The 25,764-nt window shown below is 27.4% G+C and overlaps 1 protein-coding gene across 3 annotated transcripts in view; it reads left to right on the top strand.

Annotated features, from left to right (window-relative positions):
- Window positions 1-25,764, top strand: part of LOC101237728 (deformed epidermal autoregulatory factor 1 homolog) — a 56,214-nt gene that overhangs the window by 26,826 nt on the left and 3,624 nt on the right. For 2 of the 3 annotated variants that reach the window (XM_065813448.1, XM_065813447.1), the window contains 3 exons: window positions 17,422-17,639; window positions 17,718-17,810; window positions 18,011-18,142. In XM_065813448.1, coding sequence (XP_065669520.1) covers window positions 17,422-17,639; window positions 17,718-17,810; window positions 18,011-18,142 — 443 coding nt within the window. Of the gene's footprint in view, window positions 1-17,421; window positions 17,640-17,717; window positions 17,811-18,010; window positions 18,143-20,803; window positions 22,835-25,764 lie in introns of those variants that run through there. The other variant, XM_065813449.1, reaches the window with a different exon arrangement.

The raw sequence follows: 25,764 nt of genomic DNA, 5'->3' as shown, positions 1-25,764 counted from the left end.
TTATACTTCAAAAAAAAAAAAATCATTTTATTTTAGGATAATCATAATCAGTTATTTGAAAATACTATAAAATTTGATTTGTATAAAAATGCAGTGACTAATATTAGAACTAAAATATATATAAACAAATCTGATAATAGTCTAATTTTTTACGGAATATAAACATAGAAAAGCTTTGAACATATTTTTTAAACTATTAACATTAACTCTATTACACATGAAAATAAACTATTAATTAAAATTTGAATATAAATGTGTGTACTTTTTATTTACCACACACACCATTATAGCGGTTGCAGGCAAAAGTAATAAAAAATTTGATTTAACTGATCTTTTTATTACTTTAACCTTTTAATTGTAACCATAGCATTTTTATAGTTCTTTTTAAGACTTCCTAAGTAAATAGAAAATGCACCCACCTATAATGGTCTGACATCATGATTGTTTCCAAGGTTGCTTACATCTTCATGTAAGGCATCATATTGCATGCTTCTCAGTTTGCTTTGGTTATTTCTATGAAAGCAAAACACTGCTCTTCAATTTTAACAAATGCATCAGCAGCATATTGCTGAAATAGTTTCTTGCCATGATTTAACATGATTTCTAACCAATGTTGCATGTTCAGGGTTGCGAACCAGTTATGCTATTTCTTGGAAAAAAGTGAATAAGCCGTAGGATCTAAGTTAGCTAACATACTCAATATAACTTCTAAATGACCTTTTGGGTAAATAACTTCCCTAGAAGCAGGTGAAACACCATCTTCTCCAGCAAATACAACTGCAACTTGACTAACTATAGTTTGCAAATAAAACATTAAATTATGTAAGCAAAGTTGATTGCGATGTTATTGCTTTCTAAAATTTACTGCTGTAAGTGGGTCAGAGATAACCAGTTGATGTTGGGGAAAAATCCTAGCATAGAAACTTCTTTATTAAAAACGAAAGTGAAACGACACTACTATCAAATTAGCGTATTCATATTAAGATTGAATTTAGAAAAACAAACATTAAATAACACAATTATATCCTAAACCACAATTCATTCATGCAAGAGAAATTATTATACATTTATTGAAAAGCCAGAAACATTTTTTTCAAAGAGCAAAGGTTTTAACAATACCATTTATATAAATTTTACTTATAACAAAATGTTGTCATGGCTTTTATCCCAATTATTAAAAGCATGTGAAAGCATGAAACTACCCATAAATATCTTTTAACACTAGACCCCATCTAAGAATTATAGTAATCTATACTTTCAATATTAACATCTATAATACGAAGCTTTAAATTTAAAAGTACAATTTAAAAAAAGATTACAAAATAATTTAATTACTTAATAAAATTTTAAAAAGATTTTATATTACCTATCATTTCAAGCTACTAAACATTATCTACCTAATGTCTACTTAAACATTTTGAACTTATACCATGAAAGGCCGTAACTTCTTTAAGAAAACACTTGGTTAAGAAAAGTCTGGAAACTACTTAAAAACTAAGAAATAGTGTATTTTACAGAACCGTAACTAATATTAAACAATAGGCATAAATATGCACACTAATAATAGTAATATTACTGTGCTATTTATATTAAGAAACAAAAGCAGTGAGTTCTAGTAATGAAACTACCTATTAATTGTTTTTAACAACAGACACTAACATAAAGGTAAGCCAAAGGTAACAACATTACGCAAAAAACTATCTAAGATAATGTTATGTATTTTCAGAATAGTTATATTGAAGGCTAGACAACACTTAGACCTAAAGCAGTAACACCGCTTGACTGGTAAGGTTGATGAATCTTGCTCTACATCTATATCTCAAATATATTGTGTTTTAAAGTTATACTAACTATAAAACACAATATTTTTTTAATGTTATATAACATATAAAAACACCTCATTTAACAATCATGTACACATTAGATAAAATACATTTCATACTATTATGAAAACACATTTAAATAAACACATTTATAAAACAAATATATAACATATATCACCATACACGTATTTATCAAAAAAAATTTAAATTTGAGCATAGTTATTTTTAATGTAACAAAGAATGCAGACTACAATTCACAACATTGTAATGAAAAAGATGAAACCATTTAAGAACAAAATTAAAAATTTCTAATAAATATTTCTTAGAGATTTTAAATTTTGTTCTTAAATGGTTTATGGGAAAATTCTTAAATGGAAAAAAATTCTTCTGGAATTTGTCAAAATGTTGTGTTATGCTTCATTTTAAGCTATCTGAATTTTTAAATACATTTTCAGATACCTTAAAATGAAGCATAACACAACATTTTGACAAATTCCAGAAGAATTTTTTTTTAATTTTTTTATTTCTTATTATTTTTCCTAAGAATTAAAATATACATGTAGATATAGAGAAATATAAAATAGATTGAAATAAACACAAACTTATGTATATAAACTTACACGACCACAAACAACAGTCCTATTTTATTTAACTTTTCATATTAAATACATAAATTTTATTCTCATTATTCTTTCTACAAAAAATAGTTTTAATCTATAAATAAGAAAATGAATAGAACTTACTAAAAAAGCCATCAGCTCCTCTTAACTGCTCTAGAAAATAAAACAATACTTGCTTAAAATGTTTTAAAAAGACTAACAACAAAACTGAAAAAGTTTACTAAAAAAAAAACATTTTACTAAAAAAAACTATTTTACCAGTCATTTTAGTTCTAACTTCTTCTAAAAAATGAAAATAGGCTATAAAAATTAGAAAAATAAAAACAACCAACAACAAACAAACGATTTAAATTTTTATTTTAAACAATGAACAACATCAATTCTTCTTGAAAATAAAAATATATAAGCTCTAATTTGCTTGCTGACCTTACTCGAAAGACCGCATGGGACATATAACCGCACATTTTAAGTCTAGAAACTACTTAAAAACTAAGTAATATAGTGTATTTTACAGAATACAGAACCGTAATTAACAATACAAACAATAGTCATAACTATGCACACTAATATTCATTAGCGTATTAATATTTAGATAACCTTTTTGTAACAACAATAGTTTTTAGGTCAAATATGAGAGGATTTCAAGTATTTGGGTTATAATTCCTTAAAATACATTCATTGAAACATAATTTAGGTAAATGACATAGGAATATGTTAACCAAACAGTTAAAATCTCAAAGCTATAACATAACTATTTTTTAAAATATATTGTTTGAAGTTGAAGCAAAAGTCAGGAAAACATATATTCAAGAAATACACAAAACAAAACAAAAAATCATAAAAACATTTAAAGTTTATTACCCACCAGGAAGATAAGGATCTGTTACTACTTTTTCCTTGTGAATGTCTATAAATCTTTTCTTAATATTTTGATGATTTTTTTTGTGATATAGGAATACTGATTTTACCTTTATGAATTAAACCATACTTAGTTACATATCTTAGTTCTGTGTTGATTTTTTTTTAACTTCTTTTTCTTTTTTCTTTTTTTTTTGCAAATGGCCGGATTACCCATAAATGCCAAATATATTCATAGAAAATAATAAACTTTATTTAATTTGCATATATCTTCTAATAGAACAGAGAAAAGATTAACTGCTTGATACTAGACAAACTGACAGAATAAAACGTGAATAATGTTTCAGGCTATGTTTTTTAGCTTCTGAGTAATTTACAGGAATGAAAAAAGCAGATATGTTATTATATTGTAACAAATTGTAACAAATTAGGATTTAAATCTTGAAATGGTTTTCTTTAGAAAGAAGTAACCATTGTTTTAAAAATTATTAAATTTACTTGAGGAAACTAATTAAATTTTATCATTTTTTAAAAGTTTACAAAATTGCAATTTTATAGACTGGAATGTTTTTTGTTATTTTTAATAAAAATAAAAACATTCTGAATGTTTTTATTTTTGGTTTTTTACTGTTAACATATATCGACTAACAAATGAGGAGGACATGCAAAGAGGGCTGCTACATCAACTGACAAATAGGTAGAACATTCAAAAAGTACTACTACATCAACTGATGGTTTTGGTGTGGACAGGCAATCTTTTAATTAAAAAAAAGATTTGGTCAAGGTTTTAAATTTTTTCCAGTCTCAATTAATTATATATATATATATATATATATATATATATATATATATATATATATATATATATATACACACACACACATTACTGGAAAAATTATTATGGGTTTTTAGAATTGTCACTAAATTCCATTACTTGAGGCAGCCAAAAAGTTTTCAGTGGTCAATGATATTTTTTTTTTTTTTAATGACATACATACAGTGCTGGACAATGAATTAGAAATTTGTACAATTTCTGTCTATTTCAGCAAGTATATACCAAATAACCCCCTAAAATATATTAAATATGTTAAAAAATGACAAAATCAAGTGTATAGGTTTTGAAATTCAAATAAATATCTATGCAACACACCATTTTGTTTGTTTACGTGACGTTTTGTTTACTTAGTGACGGTTTGAATATTATATATAATTTCATGAATTTTGTTAATATAAGTATTGTACGAAATGTGTTTGATGAGTGAATGGTATGATGTTAGTGGTATGCAATAGGGTGGAGTGAATTTTTTTTTTTTTTACAATTCATTTAGCCTGGGTGTGCAAAAGTTGTCTATTCATTTCAGAAACACTCTGGAAAAATATCAATGTTCAAGGAAATTTTCTTGAGGTGCCTCCAGACCTTTAAAATTTTAATGGGTCCCTAATATTATATAAAAAAAAGTTTTTCAAAAGTATGTCATGTTGGGTCTCAAAAGAACCAAAATTTTATAAAAATTTCAAAAATAACAATTATTTTTTAAAAAAAGTTGTTATTTTATAGTTTATTGCAGAAAAAATGACCTTTTAAACTAAAAATTAAAAAAGTTAATTTTTTTGATAATATTTTCAAAAAAAATCTTAAATAATAATTTTTTTATAAAATAATTGTTATTTTTGAAATTTTTATAAAATTTTGCTTCTTTTGAGACCCAACATGACATACTTTTGAAAAACTTTTTTTTACATAATATTAGGGACCCATTAAATTTTTAAAGGTCTGGAGGCACCTCAAGAAAATTTCCTAGAACATTGATATTTTTCCAGAGTATTTCTGAAATGAATAGACAACTTTTGCACACCCAGGCTAAATGAATTGTAAAAAAAACTAAAATTCACTCCACCCTAGTATGCAATCTTTATTTGTGTAAATGTATGATACAGTTTTATTGTTTCTTTAGATTATTGTAATTAGATTAGTTTTATTGTAACAATTGTAAGTTAATTGATACAATGGGAAAAGTTTCCGATCTCAGCCCTGGTAAAAAATGTGAAATAAAAGCTTACCTTCAGTGTTCTTCAATCAAAAGTAAGGATATTGCAACAAAACTAGACATTTCACCAGCTTCTGTCAGTAGAATTAAACAAAGACTTAAATTTGATGATGATATTCTGAGTTTGAATAGGAAAAACTGTAAACAAATGAGGAAGACGACGACTCGTGATGATCGTCAACTCATATCTTTATGTAAGATGAGTTGCAAATCATCCTCTGCCGAGTTGACAAAGCAATGGCAACTCTATGATGTCAACATCAGTAGTAGAACAACAAATAGGAGGCTTGTAGAACAAGGATACTTGGTCTACATGGGCTTTTAAGTACCGTGATTGGACAGCTGAAGATTGGTCAAGGGTAAGAATTAAGTTTTTACATTTCCTGATGTATTTTATTACTTTTACTTTATTTTTTACTAATTTATCTACATGTACGTGTATTAAGTATGAATATTTATTGGTTAGGGTTAAATAAAAACTGAATAGCAAAATGGTTAAATAAATTTTTAGTTTTGTTTGTTAAGGTCTGCTTTTTGGACAAGTTGTTGATCGAAACCATGCTTTTGTTCGTAGATGTTGCAGTGAATGTGATTTACCGGCCTATACAGTTTCAAAAGTGAAACATGCTGACAAAGTTATGGTGTGGAGTTGCATATCCGTGTTCTGTACAGAACGGCTTCATTTTGTTGAAGGTACTATGAGACAAGATCAGTACAGAAACATCATACAAGATCGACTTTATCCACAAATGAGGGAATGGTTTGGACAAGGGAGAGGAATATTTATGCAGGATGGCGCTCCATGCCGTAGCATAGTTGTTTTGGACTGGCCGTTGAACAGTCCCGACCTCAACCCAATAGAGGGATTGTGGAATGAACTAAAGCTTGAAGTTTTAAAGATACCCTCCACTAACAAACGTGATCTGATAGAATGTTTGATACGAGTATGGCACAATGACAAACGTCTCAAATGACTTGCTGCCGAATTTATTTGGGGTATGCCAAGAGGCGTTGCTCAGGTCATCAAGAACAAAGGGGGATCAACTCAATATTAAAGACTGTTTGATGATAAACACTTATCATATACTAACTAATTATCATATATGTACATGGAGTTTATATACCCCACATACTTTTGTGCAAGTATTGCTGTTATTTTGCAATAAATTTACTATTCAACACGTAATTTTGTTCAAAAATTAAAAATTTCTAATTCATTGTCCAGCACTGTATATGTAGTAATGGGACTATTTTATTGTCAAATTATATCCATTTAGATCTGGTTTTTTTAATTTAAGGGTCATTTAAGGACTAGACAAGAAAAGTTGCTGAAATTTACCTGTAAATTCTCAAATATGTTAATTTGAGTTAACGTTACTTTCTTTTACTTTTTGTGGTGTATGAAGAACTTGGTATCTACTTAAGTACATAGTATAATTGGACTCTACAAATTTTAAGTTTCAGTTCTGAAAAAAAAAAAAAATAATTGTTCAGCAAAATCTTTGACATTTTTTGACCGATTTTGAAGTGATGGGGAAAAGAAAAGACATGAGCCCTAGAAAAAAAGGAGAAATTTGTGTTTTGTTGGAGAATAGTAGCCTAAAACATTAGGAGATAGCTATTAAGTTGAAGATTTCAACACAAACAGTGAAAAGGAAGCTGGATGAGGGTAGAAATGATGAAGCTGGAAGAGTTGGAAATTGCGGTCGTAAAAGAATCACTACCCCCAGACTTGAGAGAAAGATCAAAGTAATGGTCCTCAGAGATAGAAGAAGTTCTTGCAAGAAAATTTCTATGGAATTAGCAAGTCAGGTCATTAATGTAACTTGTAAAATAGTGAATAATCGCTTGTTGGAGCAGAAACTGAAGGCATACAGACCAAGGAAAAAGCCAAGACTCACAAATAAAATGAAGCATGCCAGGCATAGATGGGCTGTTGAGCATGAAAGTTGGACACAAGAAGATTGGTCCAAGGTAATCATTAAATTAGCTTTCTGTTAGATCTCTGATAGTATTTTTTTCTTGATTTCTTTGAGTTTCATCATACTTACTTACTAATATCAGTAGGAGTTAACTTCTTGATCATGACTGTTTATGTCATGTTTATACCATAATTTCTTTGAAACTTATCAGGAATTTTTTTTGTTTAGGTATTCTCAGATGAGTCAACAGTTGCTGTGTTTGATGATTTGATGAGTCCAGACAGTCAGAAGAAGGCCTGGAGAGAAGTTTAAGCATAAGTGTCTTGAAAAACCATTGAATTTCCCCACTAAGATCATGGTAGTGGGAGCGATATCCCTCCATGGAACAAGTCGTCTACATATTGTGGAAGGAATGATAAACTAGGGAAAGTATATAGTTGTTGGAGAAACGTTTGGTTCCTCAATTCAGAGACTGCTTCACTGATGAGGACTTTATATTTCAACAGGATTGTGCTCCTTGCCATATGGGCAAGTTGTCAATGAGATGGTTTCGAGACAATGGATACTCTGTACTCAAATGGCCTGGGAATTCACCAGATATGAACCCAATTAAGAATTTATAGGATGTTTTGAAGGAAAAAATGCACAAAGTTCCAATAGCTATAAAAGCACAGCTTATAGAGAGGTTAATCCATGTTTGGTTCCACTGTGAAACAATCACCAAGTTATGCCGTGATTTAAGCATAGGCATGTCCAAGAGAGTGAAAGCATTGAAAGCTGCCAAAAGTGGTCAAACAAAGTATTAAAAACTTTGATATACCTAGAATATATAATCTGTAACTTTATTTTTATGTTATGATTGTTTTTATAGTAAAAAACTTGATTATTATTTAAAAACTGAAAAATCCATCATAATTTTTACAGTACTGTATATATACAGTGGCGACAACATAAATAGCACACTTTCATGACCAGTTGGTTTTACTTTTTGATGCCAACTTTTTTGTAATTACAGCAATTGCTGTTGTTTTTTATAGCATCAACAATGTTCACCTTTTGGAACGGAAATGCTCATTTGACATTTATAGCTGTCAAAATTGCTTGTTTTGAGCATTTAAGCGGTCGTGTTTACCTTTTGACGGTCATTTTAAATAGCACACATTTACTTTTTATTTAAAAAAAACTTAATTTCTTTTATTATATCAAAAGATAATCATTCTATTCAGTATTTAAAGAATATTCTTGTAATTCATTTGGCAAAAAAAAAAAATTCATTATCTATCAACTATGGGACGAGGTAAACATGGAACAGATGTCTTTCAAGGACAATTACAGGCATTTTGAGATCTATCAAACAATTCTGAAATAGCTCGAAGATTAAGTTGTTCTCGTAAGAAAGTTATCAATGTTATTAATTTATTTAACGATACTGGTTCATTAAACAACAAAAAATGCAAGTCTCGCGAACGAAAGACAACCCCCAGATAAGACGCAGCCATTGCCCGTATTGCTAAGCTGAATTCTTTTGTTGGCGCACCAAAAATTAAAGAACAAATTGCTCAAAATTTAAAACTTGATCTGTCTGTCAGCACTGTTAAAAGTTGTTTACACGAAAGTAAGCTATTTGGAAGGGTTGCCCGAAAAAAACCATTGGTCTCAAACGTAATCTCGTCAGCTGTTTGAAGTTTGCAAAACAGCACGTACACAAAGATTTAAGTTTTTGGCAAAATGTGCTTTGGACTGACGAGTCTAAGTTTAATAAATAAGCTTTGGATCTGACGGAAAACAATATGTTCGTCGTCCCCAAAACCAAGAACTCAGCCCTCGCTATACTCTTGAGACCGTAAAACATGGTGGTGGCAATGTGATAGTTTGGGGCAGTTTTTCATGGTGTGGTGTGGGCCCGTTGCATGGAATTCAAGGGACAATTGATCAACACATGTACAAAGAAATACTAGAAAACGTCATGTTGCCATATGCCGAGGAAAATCTCCCTTTGGTTTGGAAATTCCGACAAGACAACGACCCTAAGCACACCGCCAAAAGTGTTAAAATGTGGTTTAACGCTAAGAAGATCGATGTGTTGGAGTAGCCCACACAGTCACCAGACCTAAATCCGATAGAAAATTTGTGGGAGGAAGTTGACAGAAACATAAACCGGTCAACTGCAAAAAATTTAGACCAACTTTTGATCGAAATAAAGGCTGCTTGGGACGCCATTACGCCTGAACGATGCCAAAAATTGATCTCGTCAATGGGCTGTCGTTGTCAAGCAGTTATTGACTCAAAAGGATACCCCACTAAATATAGATTTGCACAGGGTGTGCTATTTAAATTGCCCCCTTATTCTGTACTTCTTAATCATTTATACGATTGTACTTTTTTTTTAACGAAGTTACACTCTTTTCTTACTCAGTAATGTAATCTTCTAAAAATAATATTTTATTTGGCTGAAAAAGTTTAGATCTCAAAAACTCAGATCTCTTGAAAATATATCATTACATATTGAACATCAATCTGTGCTATTTATTTTGTTGCCACTGTATATTATAGATGAGTTTTTTCCGGGAATTCCAGAAATTCACCTAAAACTCCTTTAAGTTTCTGGAAGTTTCCGAATGTTTTTCTACTGATTTGTGATAAAATTGTATAAAAATACTGCAAATTACTTTAAATTTTAAATACTGTTTGTATTAAAGCAACTATGTTTTCTATAACTGGAATTTTCACGAAGTTTATTTTTGCAATAATTCGTTTTTTTTTGTAAAAAAAATTGTTATGGAATAACCATTAGTTGAATTAATTTGTCAATTTATAAAATTGAAATTCTCCCTATTTTTAAATCATTCATTTTAACTATTGAAGAAAAAGAAGTCCATCGAATTTATGAATAGCAAGTTGAACTGATAAAAACAATTTTGACTTGTTTTATTTTGCCAAAGATGATAAAAAAATATAGCAGGAACAAAGTTGAAACTTTTGAATGTGAAAGCATGCCTGACCAGTGCATGCTTTCAGGTGTGTGTGTGTGTGTGTGTGTGTGTGTGTGTGTGTGTGTGTGTGTGTGTGTGTGTGTGTGTGTGTGTGTGTTGCTAAAGAATTATTGTGTTTTGCTAAAGAATTATTTCAGCAACCTGCTGAAATAATTCTTTAGCAAAACAACAATTTGAATAAATGCATACTATTAAAATCTAAAATAAGCAAATTATTAAAATAAATGATCAAATTCATTCTTAGTATTATTAAGAATCACCAAATTAATTATATTTACAAAAAAAAAGAAAATTATTTTTGAAAATTAACTTCGGTCATTCATGGGTAAACAAAAATAGAGAGAATTAGCAGTAGTATTGTGAAATGTTGATAAGTGTTGCGAATGTAAAATTTACTTGTAACTTTACTTGTAAATTTACCAGTAAATTTTGACATTTTTATAATGGATACACACCATGGTATTTTATTTGAATAAAAAATTTGTTCATAATTTCAAAATTAACTAACAGTTCTTTAAGTTCTGAAAATTAACAAGCTTGGGTCATTTTTTTGGAGATAAAATTACAGCTCAACAACAATTATGGATGCGTTGTGAATCCTGTGGCGATTGGTTGTGTGGATCTTGCTGTTCTACTATGGTCAACGCTATGTGCAAGATTTTCTAATAAACATACAAAGTTCATTTAAAGCAAAGTAGTGTTTTTTTTGTTGATTGAAAAAATCTTTTTAAATTAATTGAAAAATATATTTTTAATTTTATTAACCAGTGGTGTAGCAAATGTGATAATGGCCAAACTAATAAAATAGTTGACTAATTACAATAAAAAATTAAAGTACTACTACTTATATTTAAAAAGGCCTTTTTTTATATGCTCTTTCTTGTTTTCTTTTGTGCAGTAAAAGACTTCTTTTTTTTGAGCCTGAAGCGACGCCCTTTATAGTTACTGGTATTACCTGAATTTATATCATAATTTTACAATAAAACAACATTTAAAAATTAGTTTTCATAATTTGTGATTTTGTGAATTTGTGACATTAAGTTTGTGATACGTTATTAGTATTTATAAAGCGGCCGAACTTATGAGATAATATTTAAAGTTCGGTCAAAGTAGATGTTTTCATTTTAAATTGAATATTGAATACTGTTTTTAATTTTCATTTTTTTTGTTTTTACAATATCAATTATCAATATAACTTTCTGTATATGTTTCAGGAAAAAAAATTGAAATTTTTTTATTTATGCGTGATAAATAAATGTTCAAAGTTTAAGTGATAAAATTTAGGCAATTTTACGGTATATCCAAAATTTCTTTTAAGCACTAAAAATGTAAATATTTTCATAAACAAGACAAATTTTTTAATTTGTAAAACCATTTTATTAATAAAAATTTTCTCTCTATCATACTGGGTATCATTTTGACCCTTTCTTTTGTTATTTCCGATTTCTTTAGAATGACATGTTAAACTTTTTAATTGTTTTTAATTTATTTTTGTAATTATATTATTATTAGTTTGTAAAAGAATAATTACATTTTCTATTTCTTTTTTAAACACCTTGATAGATATTTTTAAAAATTTTAAATATTTAATTTTAACTTTTAAAGATGACTAATGTTAGTCAAAACATGTATTGTTTTTTATTAATTAAATGGTTTTACAAATGGAGGTTTTTTGTTTATTTAAGTTGTATAAACCCTTAATTTAGAATGTTGTAAATGTTATGGAGGTTATAACTTTAGAATAAATTTTACAGTTGTGTAGGCAGTGTTTTCTTATTTCAAAAGCAAAAACAAAAACTATTCAAGAATGAAATAAAAATACATTCACTGTGGCTGTACCAAGCCCCTGTTTGTATATATAGTGTGATAATATTCATTAATTTTCTGGGAGTGTCTTAAGAATTTTAAGTTAAAGTTAAATGTGACTTGATCTGTCCTCCAATAGGTGTTTTTTAGAAATTTCAAGGTAAAGTTTAAAGTACATTATGATAAAATTCTACTAATGTTTTTAAGAACTCTAACTCTCTGTATTTAAGACTATAGTTTTTTGTCTACATTGTGATCCAAATTAGAGATTTGCAAGATCAGAAAATTTCCTGATAGCATTTACATATCTATAACTGATATAAGTAGACAAGTTTTTTTATATTGTTCTCATTAAGTAGTGGGAGTTCCTCTCCTTCAGATAAGGGAGTAAAATTAAAGTTTACTTTTAATTTTAAAGTTCAATCATTTACATGCTCAAGATAAATATCAATCCAGTAAACCCATTCTGTCTAGTTGGCTCCCAACTTACACTTGTAAGTTCCTTTTTTATCACTCAAGGTGAAGTTTTCCATCTTTATCTGATATAATTTTTACCATTAACATTATGATACATACATTAGATTTATGATATATACATTACATTATTTATGATACATACATTAGATAACATGATACATACATTAGAATTATGATACATACATTAGAAATATGATTCATAAAAATATTTTTGCCAACATCAGAATTATAATACATTATTGTAGCTGATGCCATTTTGATTTTTCAAGATTTTCCTAAGTATCTCATAACTAATTATGCTAACTTTTTTCATCAAGCATCTTGTTGACTAGGGCTGATCAAATACTGGACAAATTAAATTATTTAAATAACAAATAACTTTTGGAAACTTATTTGAATAATTCAAATAATAAATATAAACTTTAATTAGTTATAGGATCAAAAATTACATCTGTTTTTAGTGCAAAGTAAATTGGTGTATGGTAAAGACATCCTTTTATAGGCTGATATCTTAGTAACCAGTATAACAATAAAATAAAATATTATATATATTAGTATATAGTATATTTTATTTTATAAAGAATAAGAAAATTAGCTAATTGATTGAACCAAACAAATAAAAACTATTTTTTTCTGGTTAAATATGATCTTAAAAAACATAACATATCAATCATTTATTTAATGATGTTCACTTAATGATATTCAATGCAGCAATGAATAAGCCAGCCAAGCTGAAGCATCTTTCAGCTTCCGCAGATGAAGGTAGCAAAGAAAAAAGGGCTGAGTTTAACTCTTCCAAACTTTTTGGTCAATCATTAGATGCTTCAAACTATGCAAATTCTTTTTTAATAAATAATATATTTTACACAAACAGTGTCAAATAAAAATTCATAATGTTCAATCATTTTCACTCTTCCTTGGCAACGATTCTTTAGATTCTAGAGCAGCCCTTTTGTTATTTGAAACTAACAAGTCCACTAATACCAGAGTTTCTACTTTCATTGCTTATTTCTAACGGAGAAGTATAAAGATCTTCACCAACAGCACTTTTCTTTTCCTTTAGTTTTGAAAAAGTAATTTCAAAACCTTTTCACTTTTCATGATGTCAACATCTCTTTTGCAAAGAGCAGTAACCTCAATTATTTCTTGATAAGATCAACTTGATTTAGTGAGATCAACTCCTAATTTAGCGAGTATTAATTCACTGGCAGACAGATCATTAAGAATGAGGTGTAAAATATTTTTTATCTTTAGATATTTTGAAAGCATTTTGATTAAAGAACTCTTGTCTTAGTTTCAAGAATCATTGATGTTTTTTAAACAATGTTGTTGAAGAATATCTTTTTTTTTTTGGTTGGAATATATTTTTTGGTTGAAGATCTTCTGAATAACTTTGCAATTTTTCTAATTTTTATTATAGTTTCACAAAGATTGTCTGCCAATTCAACTACAGTGTTGTTGTCCACAATTTATTTGTCCAACACATATACGAATGATTTTTCTTTGATGTCCATTCATCTAAAGTTTTTTTTTGATGTCCATTCATTTAAATGAAAAAACAAGTGTCTGCTTTTTCAACTTGTCAAAGCCATCAGCCAAATTAGACTTTACTTTTTTGCAATATTTTAAGAGTATACTTTTCATTCTATGTCTATTACTTTGAAATTTTAGGTTTTGTGCTGCCATTTTTAATATTAATGCTTTCTCTTCAACTATAAAAATGGTATCTATTGCAGCAAGCCTAACAAAAACAACCTCAGGTAAATTTTGTTTCTAAGAAAATCATTGAGTTCTGAATTTTTGATTTTTATTAACTGATTTTTATCTCTTCAACTCCAAAAATTTTTTAATTTTATGATTTTCAACTTTTTCAAGATGATAAATTATCGAGCAACTGCTGATTGAAATGTTAAAGAGCAATATTTGCACAATTGGTAGTGGTGCAGCGGTAGTGAGCTCACTTCATAAGCGAGAGGTTCCGAGTTTCATTCCCATCAAGACCCTGGTAGTATCGCACTCAACTTGTTTCTTTGCGCAGCGGCCTTGTTCGTCAAGTTTCATGTTTCGGAGTAATAGACTTAAGAGAGAGTTATAACAACAAGTAGCCTTCTCATCTGTAGTGGCCTTCTCGGCCTTGAGTGAATTACAAAAAAAAAAAAAATGAACGATTCGAATGAATCAAAACATGTTTCCAAAATATCAGGACATTTTAAGTGGTACATTCCACTGATTTTCCAATTTTAAAAACTTGTTGAAATTTATGTCTTTTTCTAAACAAAATTAAAATTAAATTTATTATGTTGTTTACTTTTATAATGAAAAAATGTCACCACCACTCAGTCAAACAATTGTAAAAAAGCATTAAATTGACTTTGTTGGGCTGAAAAGCAAGAATGAAATATTAACTAATTGTTTTAAATCAAATGAGAAAAAAGACAGAAAAACATTGAAACTGTTTAGTGTGCAAAATTTATACACTAAACAGTTTCCCTGAAACTGTTAAGTGCGCAAAAATTATTATTTGAATTATTTAAATAACCAAAAAATTATTCAAACAATTTAAATAATTATTTATTTGATAACAGACCTATTATCAACAAGAGTTTTTGCTTCATTCTCTAATTGCGTAGTATTTATACTGTATGTTGCAACTTCTTGTTTTGTAAGATCAGAACTTTGTTCAGGATTCTAAATTGTTATAAGATCTGTTGCTTATATCTATTGTTACTCAATTATATTAAAAAGTTTTTTTATTACAGTAAGAAAGGTTCTTAATACAATTGAAAAATTTCTTTGTACTAAATTAACTCACATGAAATATATCCAACTCTTCCTTTTTTTTATATATATAACTCTTTCAGCTTCTTAAGCATTCTTCTTTTTTCTTTTTTCTGTAGGCAAATGGGTTCTTTATAATCACAAAAATTAATATGAAATTTATTTTTTCTTAAGTCTGATACAGGACCCTTTTGTAATAGAGTACATAAACAATCAACATTTTTTTTTAACTGGATTTTTTTTAAATAATGCAGTCTCTGTGCATACATTGATTGTATGATATATAGTAATATTTAAGAGACTAACAAGCTTTTTTGGATGGTTTTAAGTATTATAAAACATTTTATTCGAGATTCTATTTTTCTGCAGTTGATTTTTGGAAATTGTAGCTTGTGGTTTAAATTGAATATTTGCTAAAAACTATTGAGCTGTCACCAGTTCAACAAGTTCTCTGCTAAGTTCTTTTATAATGAAATTATTTTTTCTACATTCAAACTCAAAGTTCAAAGGATCACTAAATACATCCTATATTGTGTATACTCAACTTGTAAATTAATATTAATCATCCTACCATATCATCCTATATTGTGTATACTAACCTTGTAAATTAATATCAATAATAATTTTTTACCTTATTAATTTCATTGTTGTTATTTCTTTCACAAAAACATTTTTTATACCTAAAAGTGTCAACCAAAACATTTATTAAAAAATAAATGAAACATAATTTGATAATTTTCGCACATTTTTAAAAATGGCGCTTAAAAACGAAAGTAAACTAAATAAAAATGAAAACAAAAACCAAAACTGAAACAATAAAATATTAAACTAAAAGAAAATAAACAAAGTAAAAAAGTAAGTTATAAAACCAAATTTTTATCTTTTAAGTTTAAAAGATAAAAATTTGGTTTTACAACTTACTTTTTTCATTTTTTTTCATAAAGATCAAAGTTTTAAAGTTAATTATTCCAAACTGATTTATAAACAATTTTTAATAATTTTGTTGCAGTAAGTTATAGCAGGAATGAATAGGCTGGCGTGGAGTTTATAGCACACCATTTTATGTAAAAATTCAATGCTGTTTGATATAAATCACTTACTAAAACTTAAGATTTATCTCTTCTTTTTTTTATAACTGTTTTTGTTTTTTTATTTTTAAGATACCTCTTATTTCAATCAACGAAATTTGATACAATATAAAACTATTTAAAAACCATGGTCAAGTCAGCAAAACAAAAATCGTATATGCATAAATGTACCAGACAATGCTTGTTGTTAAGAATTCTGAAAATAAAACTTGAAATGACAAAAATTCTTTTTTATTTGAAGGGGCCAAACTTTTCAACAAGTTACCATCAGACATTCAAAATACTCTCGAACTCATTTTTTAATTATAAAATAAACCATCACTTTTTTTTGAAGCAGCTTTTATGTACATTTTCTTAATTTTTATACTTTTTGTTATCTTTAGATAAAAGTTTTATGTTTTAACAGGACACCTTTTTCAGTTTGTATAACTGTTAGTGTGAATAAATAAGTAATAAATAAAAATATGAGCTAACAAACTAACTGCTAATTCAGTAAAAGAAAATTTTATGTAATACATTAATACACCAATCCTTTGCAACTGCCCTACTATTGTATATCTCTAATATGAAATTAAATATTTAATATTAAAGTATAGTATAATCCAATTTTATCTTTGTTGCTGGCTCATTGCATGTTGCTATATTTAGCCTTAAAGCAATAAATTTGTTCTCTCAATAAGCTATAATCGCATTTTGTGGTTATTGTAATATTTATAGTAAGTAGTGATGCAACAACTACAAGGTTAACTATCTCTAAGCTGGTTGAAATGGTTCATTTTTATTTTAGAATTATTGATAAACAGAGCTACTTTTATGCCTTATGAATTTGATTTGACTCTAAGAACATAGTTAGAACACTGCAACTAAAAAGCTGCTAACTTTTAGTAATACTTTTGCTATTGTAAAACTAAAATCATATTATTTTATGTATATTATTTTGTTAGACTAAGTAATATTTACTATGCAATTTTGTATAAATGTGATAAACCAACACAGTTGTAATTATAGAAACTGGAATGCCACCAATGACACCTTTAACTCCTATGACACCATTGACTCCTCACACACCCTTTGGACCAAGTTGCTTAACACCACTATCAGTACCTACAAGTGTTTTTCGGCCAGGTTCTCCACCTAAATCAGTAACACTGCAAAATCCCATTTTACAAAGTTTACAAAGTGTACATAACTTGGCAACTACCAGCATAGTCACTCCCAAATCTGAGGTATTTTGCATAATTTTGTTTTTAGTAAATAATTATAAATTATAGAAAATTATTATTATTATTTTTTTACTTTTATAGCCATCACAAGTGTCTATGCCACCTCCTTTACCTCACAAAAGTAATATGGATTTGAGCATTATGAGTCAACAAAATTGGCTTCAACTTGAAGAGGTTATTAACCTTATTTGTATGTTGTTGTTTTTATGGTTTTTGTTTTAATTGTTAAAGTTATTTACTGTAGTAAAAAAAAAAAAACACTTCTCTTGGTAATCATAGTAATTACAATGAATACCAAGAGAAACAATATATTTGAAAATAATAAACAATATTTATTGTTGATTATTTTCAAATATAATATTTTAAATATTAAGATGGCAAGCAATTTGATAACTATGGCTAATAAATTAAAGTTAATGGTTGAGCAAGTGAAAGTCCAGTCTGAAGCATTTAAAGATAACGCTGTAACTCAAGCAAAGATACAAGCTGAAAATGAAAAGGCTGAGGTTTAATTTTTAAGAGTATTTTTTCTTATTGATACTGATAAAGTAAAATAGTTTTGTTCCCAATACATTCATTACTTTAATTCAACTTTTCAAAAAATGAAAACAGGTGTTTAGATAAACATCTAAAAAAATTGCAAATGATTCACTGTATAATGCAAGGGTTTAAGATAAAATCAATTTAGCAAAACAAAGCTAAATAAGCCAGAGCATTAAAAACTAATAGTAAAAGATTGTTAAGGAATTAATTTGCAGGCTTAATTTACTTTTAAATTTACTTTTTTGTAAAAGAATCATTTGAAAAATATTATTATAATATAATGTAATGAATATTTTGTATTTGAATAGCTTGGTATTATACAATTTTATTTCATTATTAAATTTGTTTTTGGAACTGGAATAAATAGCTTCAATAATTTCTAAAATCAAATCCATTGTCAGTGTTTCACAGAAAGACGTGTAATTGCACGCAATTATATAACCACTTAAAAAATTCTTTGTTTTAACGATATGGCCATAACAATTGACATGAGCTAAAAAAACTTACTTAAACTTATCTAAAAAAAATCTTTGAAAAAGAGAGAAAAATCTAAATGAAAGAGAAAATAAAAAAAATACTTAACTAAAGCAAAAACACAAAATGTATATATATCTAAAACAAACGTTTTAGAAAGCCGTTACAAATAAATAAGTTTATGCTTTTATATTATCGAAACACTTTTTAATGAAGAAAAAAAATACTTCTAATGAATTTTTATAATAAGTATTAATAAACTGTTGTTTTTTTTTTATTTATATAATTAAGTATTTTTTATGATAAATGTTAATCTTTTGAAACAAATTAAAAAAAAACAAAAGAAAACAAAGTACAAATGTTAAAACAAAGAATGAAATAATTGTTTACTTGTTTATATTTACATAGAAACTGATATTTTTAAATTACCAAAAAAAAAACACTATAATTTAAATCAAGTGTGAGTATATTTTAAACAATCATTAAAAGTAAATTGTTCTTTGTTTATTGTTTATTAATGTTCTAAACATTAAGACAAAAAATTATTCCGAATGTAATTAAACTAAACTAAAACTTAAGACAAAAAACTAGTCCAAATGTAATTAAAAACATGATTTAAAGAAACTAAGCATTTTAGTTTGTTAAGTTTTGTTTTAGTTGGGTTATATATCTGTACCTCAAAAGTCAAAGGTCGGTTGTCACATTTTAGAAATTGTTCAGGAGAGATGAAATAGTAAAATAATTAGTCTTTATTTCCTTATTCTTGATGGTTAAATTTATGTAATTTTTTGTGTGTTTTATTTAATTTGTCTTAAGGCACATGAAATATAAATATTTTTACCGAAAGGTAAAAAGTCGTTTCTGGACAACAGACGTTTTTCTTTTGAACATTGTGGGACACCAGACATTTTATATTGACCTAACTTTGTTTCACATTGTCGTAGGACAACAGTCTTTATATCTCTGTGTAGATACTGAAAAAACTAAAAAGGTCTCGTACATAACTCATTTTCACAAAAAACTGGTTTCTCTGCACAGCGGCCTTGTTTGTCAAGGTTTGTGTTTTGGACGTTTGTTTTTTCAACAAAATTTTGTTTATCTTTTTAAATGTATTAACTTTAATTATTCTTATATTAAAGTTCGTTAGAGAGACTTTCGTTGTCATAGAAAATCATTGTTTATAAAAACAAAATTGTTTTTTATTTTTTAACAACATTTATTATAAAAAATGTATACTTAAACAGTTTATATAATATAAGTTTAAAAAATTATATACAACTGTCAATTATAATTAAAAAAAAACCATTATCAGTAATTATTTTATTTAAAAGCATTTTGGTAATATAAAAACATTAGTTTAGAAGTTTTAATGTAATTTCACCTAAGGTAAAATTCAGAATATTTTTTATTCAGCACGTTTTTAAAATATTTTTGAAATAGCCGTGCTCAAATTGTCAAAGCAAAATGTGATTTACCTAGTCATATAATGATGTGCAATTGCACGTCTTCCTGTGAAAGACTGATTGTTAATGCAATACCATAAAAACAAAAATCATACAAAAAAATTATTTTTATCTTTTAAAAGCTTCAGTTTTTTAAAAGCTTTTAGTTATGTTTCTTCAAGATTTCTTAAACCACTCTACACAGTTGTTTGATAAGAGGAACTGTTAAAAATAAGTTATAAAGCTGCATCCTTTTTTATTTTTTGACGCTTTTTTGAAACTTCATAATGTGGGTTTCTAAACTGTATATGGCATTTTTATTTGAGCATTATAATAGGTTTTAATGAAGTTTAAAATTTATATTTGAGTTTTGATTTAATTAATAATAATAAAAAATTATTTTGATTAAAATGCTGTCAAATAGTTAGTCTTTCAAATGTTGCTGACCTTATTGTTTCTTGTGAGACAAAAGAAATATCTGTTGTTAATGACAGTACAAATATGAAATTTGCTACAGGAGAATATATTGATGAATATGCAATTTGTGATTTTAAAAAATGTTTCTTAATTTATTATGTTCATTATTATTTCATAATAATTTATTATTTCATATCAATGAACATAAAAAAAGTTGTGCAAATCCATTTTGCTACTTTAAGTGAGACCAATAATTATATAATAATATTCTTTCAGATTGTTCAATTTTAGGAATTTTGGAAGATGGGGAATACAGGAGCACTGGTGCTGATGTTATGAACAGGTCACACTACTTGGATAGGTTTACATGGTCAAAAACTCAAGAGTTAAGAAAACTTTTATGAAAGATATATTGTTTATTGCACTGACCAATTTCTGCTATTAAATTTAGTGTTGCTATGAATAGGCAGGGTGAATAAAAATGAGCAATTGCTTTTACTTAGTAATTAGTCAGCTTTACATCAAGAAAAACTTAAGCAGTTTTGCTCAAAATTTTATTCACGTAAAGTTAAGCAATTTACTCATTAATTGCTCAGCTGTATGTGAATAAAAACTTTAGCTAAATTGTTAAAGTTTTTATTCACGTAAAACTGACCAATTACTGAGTAAAAGCAATTGCTCATTTTTATTCACCCGGCCTAATGTGTTTGACCCTCTAAAATTTGATTTTCAACCAAGAAACTAGAAGTATACTGGTGTCAACAAGATAATTGTACTAAGTATAATTCAAAATGTAGAGAAAAATTCACAATTTGAAAACACATTTTAAATTCTTTTTACTCAATTAATTAAAGTTTGACCTCATTACTCTATGATTGTCTAAAAATATTTCTTTGTCTTGACTTAAGATGCAGTTAAATGACCAATAAGTTTTGTTTGTGAAGGGTCACTAGATAAAAAAACAATTGTGAAGGGTCATTAGATGAAAAAACATTTGTGAAGGGTTATTGGATGAGAAAACAATTATAATGTGTCATTGGATGAAAAAGAAGTTTCAAAATTTTTTGTATCACTAACAGGGAAATTCGGAAAGTAATAATTTGGTTGCAAATCTTTTTAAATTCAAATGCAATATTACAAATCTGTCACTAATTCATGCCTGTTAAATATGAAATTAACTTAGTACTTTTGTTAACTTTAACTTACCTTAGTTCTTTTATTATCAGTTAAAAATTTTATTATTGTTTTAATTCTGTTATTTTGTTATTGGCAAATATTATCTTATGATAAAAGTGTTGTGACAAATATTATCTTATAAATTATTATCAATTTAATCAATTATCAACATAATTTCACTACCTGAATAACATATTTATGATAAATAGTATAAAATATGTGAATAGGTCAAAAATAAGTTTCAGGAGTGTGTTAATCTAAATAATGCAAACATCAATGGGAATTAAGTCCTATAATTCCTTGATTTTATTATTGTTAGTATACATTTTGCTTAAATAACAGGATATTAATCCTAATTGGCAAAAAAGGCATCAGTAAATAAAACTCTATTAATTAGAATTATTCCAAGCATAGAAGAATGTTACTTGAATTGTGAGCAAATATGAGAAAAAGTTTGTCTATCAGAGATATATAAACTGTCCGCTGATTTAAAACTGCTTAATATAATTCTGGGACTACAAAGCCACAGTAAAGTAAAATTTTCCATTTAAACATTTATTATATGATTGTACATCATACTTTTGATTTACACGTTAGGTGCAAAACAACAGGGATGTTGTTTTTGCTATAAGAATTCTGACATGGAAGATTTCTTTTAAGAAATTAGAACTCTTGGATCAATTAAAGAAAACATTTTAGCCTGTATAGCAGCTGGGAAAAAGGATTCGAAGCTAAAATACTTTAACAAATGCAAGAATTTTCCGTTACTAGTAGGAGATGATTCAACCAGAATTTTAGACATTTGCAGCATTCCAGAATTACACATTTTTACTGTAAATATTTTCTGTAAATATATTTTTTCTGTAAATATTTTTACTGTAAATGTTTTAAAAAAACTTTCCGTAAAATTGCCATAATAGTTAAAACTATTATATTGCACTATGAATATGAAATTGGTAAAGCTATACCTTTAAAATATTCTTCTATATTTAAAATTTTTATTCAAACTTATATATTAATATTATTAGGGTTGTGTCAACATTATCTGGAATGAATTAACTCACAGCTGGGGAGCTAACAAAAGGATGCCTTTCTTGAAAAAACATGGTCTTTTAAAAGTAAAGTATCATGGAGGGGAATTTAAAGGTTAATATATTATTCGAAAAATAAAATCTGACTTATAAATTGTTGAAGTAGACATATTTTTTACTTTAAAATGACAGGGCCCCAGTGTCTACTAAAGTGTCTACAGTGTCTACCCAGTGTCCCAGAGGCTATTCAAACTATCCAAAGAACTGAGAGAAAATCTTTGAGATAATCTTCATGAGTTTTGTGATGGTTAGATGCTTTTGATGTGGTATCTCATTCAACATTTAGAAAGAATTTAGCAAATGGTCTTGATACTGATATAAAAAATTTCGAACATTATTTTCACTTTAAAACTATCAACTAAGTCAACAAGACTTCATATCTTGCTCAGCCATATAACATATTGTACAGAGAACGGTGATGCTCTTGGACTCACCAGTGAGCAAGCAGGAGAGTCTCTTCATTCAAAATTTTCAGAGATGTCAAGGTACAGATTACCCAAAGACTATCATCACGATTCATACAAGATAAAACTTATGGGTGTTGCTTTGACTTAATAATGAAAGGATTTAATTGTAGAATGATATATTATGTTTAGATTTTTATATAATAATAGTTATTAATATTGTTAATTTATTAATAAAATCACTAATAATAATAATAAAATTTATGCAAATATATGCCAAATACTTTTTTTTATTTTAATTTTGGTAAAACCCCATATTTGATCAGGATGGAATGTTACAATTCTTGGTATATTTTTTTGGAGCTGCCAGACTTAAAGCTAACAATATATGTAAACAGTTTTTCTGTACAATTTTTTTCAACCTATATTTGTTCAGCAACACTGTGCCTATTTTATAACTACTCCTTTGAGCATATTCTATTTAAATTAAAATTATTGCACTTCCCCGCATTTGGATACAAAAAAAGTGTTACTTTAACATTTTCTTATTCGTTGATTTTACTCAGTTGCGTCACCAATCATTGTGGAAAGTCAGCAATTATGAAAGAAAACCTTAACAGATGTTAGCAAAATGAATGATTTTAAGTTAATAAGATGTAAGCCTTACATAATATAGTAAAAAACAAAGTTTTGTGTTTTGCTTTAAGAAAAAAATAAGAGATTTAGTCAAAAGAAAAATCTGTATTTTTTAATCGCGCATTTTATACATACACTGCATATAGTAAATCACCAGGGTTGATATTAGATCAGGGCCGAGTTTGATAAAATATAGCTGGGGCTGGGACTGGGGCTACTAAAACATTTATACATCCTAAAGTATATTTTTGTTTAATTCATGTTACATTTTGTATATATATGTATATATAAACATCATTATGATCAACACAATCATCATAATCATTATTACCATCATCAACATCATCATTATTATTATTATCATCATCTTGTCTTTCAGCAAATACTACACCATATAAATGCTAAAGTATATATATTGTATGCCAGCATCTAAATAAATAGCAAATATATATGCTTATATCCATAATATGTATGCATAAAGCACATCTCAGAAGCTTTTATTCCTTCTGGACTAAAAGTTTGGAAGCTTTTATTCCTACTCTTAAAGTCAAACCTCATTCTACTCCATATTTTTCACCATTTGAGCAGTTGCTTTATTAATCATTTATTTCATCTTTTTTACAAGTACATCTCTCTTAAGAATAAATCTCCTTTTATTATTCCAAGAAGCCAATGTAAAAAGATCCTGTCTGATGTTAAGCTCTGTTATTCTCAGTTTACTAAATATCGTATCTTATATCAGATGTTAGGTTCTAGAGACTTTTGGTTAGTCTTCAACAATATCATTAACTAAAGTAAGTCTAACATTTAATCTTATAATATAATATTTAATATTTAATTTTTTTAAAGTGCTAAATAAGTGGTTCCTATTTTTCAAAACTATAGAAAACACATTGACCTTTCCAACTATCCAACGATTAGTCTTCACTCTGTTTTTAGTTTCTTTATATAAAGGTTTTAAAATGATTAAATCTCAAAACCTTTATATATCGGCCTTGGTTGTCAAGTTCCTGTTTCAGAGTTATATAGTTGAGAGACAGTTATAACCACAATTAAGTAGCCTCCTTGTCTGTAGCGGCGTTTTCAGCCTTAAGGATGTGAATTAAAATTAAAAATAAATAAATAATAAATTAGACCTGCTTTATCTGCCAAGCTTGAGCCACTCTTCCATTGTTGTAAGGTTGCATTTCTTTCTTTTTTCTACAAATACAATCATGGTCAATGCTTAAACTATCATCTATATTACTATAAACCAAAACTCATTCTTGCTTGTTTCTTATTCAACAAATTGCATCCTTTTACTGTATCTTTCCCTTCATGCTATAAAAACTTTAATTAATCCAGTTTTTTGCCTTGCACATCAAAAAAACCTTATAACTATTAGCCTTCATGTTTTTTTATTTATATACAATCTACAACTTTTCAAGTCTTCAGTTAACCATTTCCTAGTATTTTTACTTATTCTCTATTTTAAAGTAACTTATAACTTAATAGCGGTTGTTTGCAATCTTGTTGGAAGTAAATTAGAGTTTGAAAATATATAAATATATGCTAGTATTTAATAAATAGTAAATGTAAGCATAAAATTAAAATATATAGAGTATTATAAATTTTTTTCTAGCACCGGCTATCAACAAACTGACACGATATGCCTTTTCTATGCAAATTTGCAGTTTTATGCAATAAACACTCTCAAAACTGCATTTTCCATCTCCCAAAATAATTTTTAGTTTGATGTAAAATTTATTTTTTAAATTATTTAAATAGATACCTAAAGCTAGGTAAAGTTTTAAATTTGATGCGCAAGCAAAAAGCCATTAAAATTGATTCAGAAATGTTAAGGTGACAACAAATAGTTACCTTGACACAACTGTCGCCTTACAGCACGTTTTTTTAACACATTTTGTTGCCATTAAGTATATATATTCTAGTGATATATGTCTGT

The sequence above is a fragment of the Hydra vulgaris genome, chromosome 12, assembly GCF_038396675.1.
Source record: "Hydra vulgaris chromosome 12, alternate assembly HydraT2T_AEP".
In the NCBI taxonomy this organism is placed as follows: Eukaryota; Metazoa; Cnidaria; class Hydrozoa; order Anthoathecata; family Hydridae; genus Hydra; species Hydra vulgaris.
Note: the sequence above shows the minus strand (reverse complement) of the source record. Positions and strands in the feature narration are given on the sequence as shown.